The 5,051-nt window shown below is 34.9% G+C and overlaps 1 protein-coding gene across 1 annotated transcript in view; it reads left to right on the forward strand.

Annotated features, from left to right (window-relative positions):
- The window catches only part of LOC102866288 (leucine zipper protein 2-like), a 675,146-nt gene that overhangs the window by 651,504 nt on the left and 18,591 nt on the right, over nt 1–5,051 (forward strand). The window contains 1 exon segment of the mRNA XM_006883771.1: nt 1,232–1,324. Coding sequence (XP_006883833.1) covers nt 1,232–1,324 — 93 coding nt within the window.

Consider the following 5,051-nt stretch of genomic DNA (forward strand, 5'->3'; position numbering starts at 1 on the left):
TGTTTAAAATTATTATAATTTATTAATATATTAATACAATATAAATTTCATAACTTTATTGTATATTTCCTTTCCCTTCATCCAACTCATCTATTCATTTTTCTCCTCTTCCTCCCTTCTCATTCATGCTGTTGTTTTTGTTGTTTGTTGCCTTTGAGTCAAGCAGGACTCACAGGAACACCATGAACAAAAGGTCTGAAGCTCCTTTATAACCACTGACATTTATCAAAGTTCATAGAGTTTCTGGAAGCATGTGGTTTAGGAAGTGGATGCCACTCCTGCTTCCAACTCATCCATGCTAACCCTGAAGAATTTATTCTTTTTGTGTGTAAACATTTCCTTAGCTCTTTAGATTTGGGATTTTATATAGTAATTTTTCTTTTTGACTGAATTATGACACTCAGAATAATTTGTTCGAGATTCTAAATAAATTCAAAAGCTCTTTTTCTTTTTCAGTGATGCATAATACTCCAGTAGGATAGGGTTCACCATGAGTCATACTAGACTTCATGGCACCCAAGAACCACAATATTCCCTTGCGTGAATTTATCACAGTGTCTTTAGCTTTTGGCCACCAAAGGACACACATGATTTGTAATCCTTTTTTGCTTTCATAAATAGTCTGCAAAAAACTTAGGTGTGATATCTCAGTTTGAACTAGCGTACCATTTGTCCATTAGTCCCACAGCCTCATATGTATCATGAAGCAGTAAGAGCTACAATATAACTGTATTTTTAATTTAGCATTTCTAAAAGTTAGATTTTATTTTAAAGTCAACAGACAAAAAATACTTAGGCTGTCCTCTGTGTAGCACATAGTGAGATGTTATATTTTTCTCTATTCTTCAGAAAATAAGATGTACATTTTCCAGTTCTCAGAAATATTAAATTTAAAAAATAATGAAAAGGAATGGGATTACTGCTTCCTAAAAAGTCTGAATAAGCAGCTTTAATCATGATTTGCAAGGAATGTATGTTTCCATGTGGAAAAATCGTATTGGTCATATGTAACTGAAAATTGACTAGAAAGTATTGATTTTTTCAAAGTTAAGAGTACTTTAAGTTATAAAGATTCTTGAGGTTTTTGATATATTTTTATTTTATTCTTCTGTGAATGCAGTGTTGCCATAATACTGCGCTTATAACCTAGTCGATAATAACCATATGCATTTAATGTTGAAACAATTTATTTGGTTTTAAATGTTATTCCTCTTTCTCTTTTTCTCTAAAGCCTCAACAAAATGTTCCTGGAAACAATGGGAGCTCACAAGTTGAATCAACAAAGGAAGAAAAGATAAATACCACTGAATGTGATTCTCAAAATGTAAGATTAACTTAAAACTATCTTAAATACATTTGGCATGAAAACATGGACCCAAGTTAGCAACTTTGGTTAATGTTAAACTAAAATTATTTACTTATATATCGCATTCATTATCTAAACATTGTACATTTAAATGTAAAGAAGTCAATGGTCATTGAGCGTGATCACCCAGGCGTGTGACTATTAGTGGACATTTATCTCTTATGGGCTATCATGCACATTTTCTGTCAGAAGTGGGTACATGACCATAACGTTCAGGAGCCTTCTCATTCTCACAAATACTGCAGAGAAAGCTGCTAAACTCTGAAATGAAAAGTACTAATGATCCGATTCTTTCTATAAAGCAAATAAACCCAGTATTACTGAGCCATTACATTAAAGGATAGGGAGATCACTTCTCCAAATAATAGGAGATGTAAAGCTTGCAACTTGTGGCTTTTCACTCACAAAAATACAATTTAATTTTACTTTAGAATTGTAACAAAATCATGGTTATAAATGGCTTGTGTCTGCTGCAGCTATTAACTTTTGAAAAGACACTAGAAAATAGCAAAAGAAATTAAGAAAAATAAACAAAATAAATTAACTAATTCATTCTTCTTTTCCCCTATGCTGGCAGTTGAAATGGACTTAAAAAGAACTGATTCCTCAGCAAGTCTGTCCTAAAATCTAAGTGTATTTAAACATTTACCAAATAATATGTTGAAGCATAAGCAGGTTAATGAGAAGTAGAAAGAAAATGATCTGCAATTTGCATCAAAAGGAGGAAGAAATGAGAAAGGCTTCAGTCAGGAAAGAGTATCTTTTTTCTGTAGTTTGTAGTAGGGGAGAGTGAGAATACAGGAACATTAGGACTAGGAACAGGGTGCAGATAAGGAAAACCAGGTTTTAAGAAGGTCATTTGGAACTAAAGTGTTAGGAATCCTGGAATCTCAAACTCAGGATTTTGAGTTACGATGGAGCTGACATTTTCAAAGGTGAGTGTATGACTTAGTTGTTAATTTTGAAGAACATTTTTCACCTTGAGAACAAAAAAATATCACGTGTATGTGTTTATATATTATTGTTGTTGTGTTCCATAGAGTAAAAATTGTCATACAGTTGAATTTTGAGCGGGTTTTCGGAGGCTGTAAATTGCATGAGAGGAGATTACCCATCCTTCTCTGATGGAGCAGTTGGAGGATCAAAAATATGTGCCTTGGGCCTATATAGCACAGCTTCTTACTACTAGGACAACACACACACACACACACACACACACACACGAATATTAAACTAATATTAAAACCATTATTCATATATGAGGAAGCAACTAAAAAGGTCTGTGTGTTTTACTTAAAGTTTCCCTAAAGCATTGGCAGTCAGTATTGTAATCAAGTGCAAGACCTCTACACAAAATTATGAATGGGTATATATGTGTGTGTCTCTTTGTATGTGATTTTCATGTGGCTTCCCCATTTGTTGTCCTTCTGATCTCTAGTAACTCCACAATCTATATTCAATAAATTTTATGAACAACTTCTACCTGGCATTGTTCCCTCTTTGGGTTATTGCAAAGAGCAGCCTTCACCGGCACCAGTGTTAACATTCTCTGGTGAGTCTGCTTTTTACTGGCTTTTTGTCTTTGGTGTCCAATTCTGAGGAGTACACATTTAAGTATTGGAAATTCAGTATTCTGAGACTATAGAAGATACAAATATGTTTAAAGGCCAAGTCAGCAACAAAAATTAATGAAACCAAACAGAATTAAACCATAAGAATTTGTGATACATTGTGGATACAAGTTCCAGTTGTAGACGAGTCATTGGAACCTTGTCTTCATAGGGATGCTGATGAACACATAGGAAATACTGATACCACAGGTATATTAAAGAATAAGTAACTTATAGCTTCTATGTATGGTGCCCGGACATATGTTTCCATTATAATAACTCTTGATCATGTTAACACATAGCTTAATTTTATAGCATATTAGAAATATAAATGTTGTTATTGTGTACAGTCTAAATGGAACCCATAGCTGTCTCACTGGAGGATTTTCAAAGGCATTTAATTATACTGGAGGAGATTGCCCATCCTTCTCCCATGGAGTTCTGGTCGCCTCGAACAGCATGCCTGTGGGACTACAGTACAGCTGCATTAGTAATTATGAGTGACTTAAACACAAAAGTTGGGAAGAAAGAAGAAGGATCAGAGGTCAGAAAACAAAGCCTTGGTGACAGAAATGAGGTTGGAGATAGATTGATAAAATTCAGCGTAATCAGTGATTTATTGATTTCAAATAATTTTTCTAAGAAACATAAATGCACACTATACACATAGATTGTACTCGATGGTTTGTATAGGAATCATATTGATTCTGGAGAAGCTCAATATCAACTGTGAAAACTAGACCAGGGGCTGCTATGGAACATACCTCCAACTATTCATATGCAAGTTCAAGCTGAAGCTGAAGAAGGTTAAATCAAATCCATATAAGCCAAAGTTTGACCTTGAGTCTAACCTTTTGTGAATTTCAAAGCCATCTCCAGAAGATTTGAGGGCATGAACACTTAATGAGAGAAGATCAGATGAGCTATGGGAGGATATCAAGAAAATCATCAATAAAGAATGCAAAAGATCATTAAAAAGAGAGGAGAAAGAAAAGACCAAGGTGGATGTCAGATGAGACTGAATATTTCACTAGAGCACAGGGAAGTTAAAACACAGTGATGACATCAAGAAATTAATGAGCTGAACAGAGTATTTCAAAAGGCAGTGCAGAAATACAAAGTATTATAATGAAATGTGCAAAGAGTTAGAGACAGAAAATTGAAAGGGTTGAAATCATTCAGCATATCTTAAGCTGAAGAAACTGAAGAAAAAATTCAAGCCTCAGGTTGCAATATTTAAGGATGCTTTGGCCAGAATATTAGGAGCATACAGAGTCACTGTATCAAAAGGATTGGCTGACATAGAAGAATTTCATGAAACAACGTTCAAGAAAGAGCCTGTGGTGATGAAAGAAGACATTCAAGCAGTTCTGAAAAAAAATCAAGGCCCCAAGAATTGATGGCATACCCATTGACATATTTCAACAAACAGATGCTGCCTTGGATGTGTTCACCAAGTTGTTCCAAGAAATCTGAAAGACAACTACCTATCCAACTTACTGGAAGAGATCTATATTCCCATTCCCAGGAAAGGTGACCCAAAAGAGTGTGGAAATAATTGAACAATATCATTAATATCACAATTCAAGCAAGATTCTGCTGAAAATTATTAAAAAGAGTGATTGGAACAGCACATAAACAGAGAACGGCCAGATGTGCAGACTTGTGTTAGAAGAAGCCTTGGTACTAGGGATATTATAGCTAATGGTAGATGGATCTTGGCAGAAAGCAGAGAGTACCAGAGGAATGTCTATCTGTGTTTCATTTACTATGCAAAGGCATTTGCCTGTGGATCACAACAAACTGTGGCTAATTCTGAGAAGAATGGAAATCCCAGAACACTTGGTTTTGCAAGCAGATCTTATATTTGGACCACAAAGCACTTGTCAGAACAGAGCAAGGAAACAATGCACGGTTCAAAACAGAACTGGTATACATCAGGGATATGTCCTGTCTCCTTACATTTTAAATCTATATATCGAACAGATTAAGAGGCTGGGCTATATGAGGAGGAATGTAGCATTAGGATGGGAGGAAAACTCATTAACAACCTATGCTACACAGATGACACAACC

This window comes from Elephantulus edwardii, unplaced genomic scaffold, assembly GCF_000299155.1.
Source record: "Elephantulus edwardii isolate Elephantulus edwardi_28Jun2011 unplaced genomic scaffold, EleEdw1.0 scaffold00029, whole genome shotgun sequence".
Classification (NCBI taxonomy): domain Eukaryota; kingdom Metazoa; phylum Chordata; class Mammalia; order Macroscelidea; family Macroscelididae; genus Elephantulus; species Elephantulus edwardii.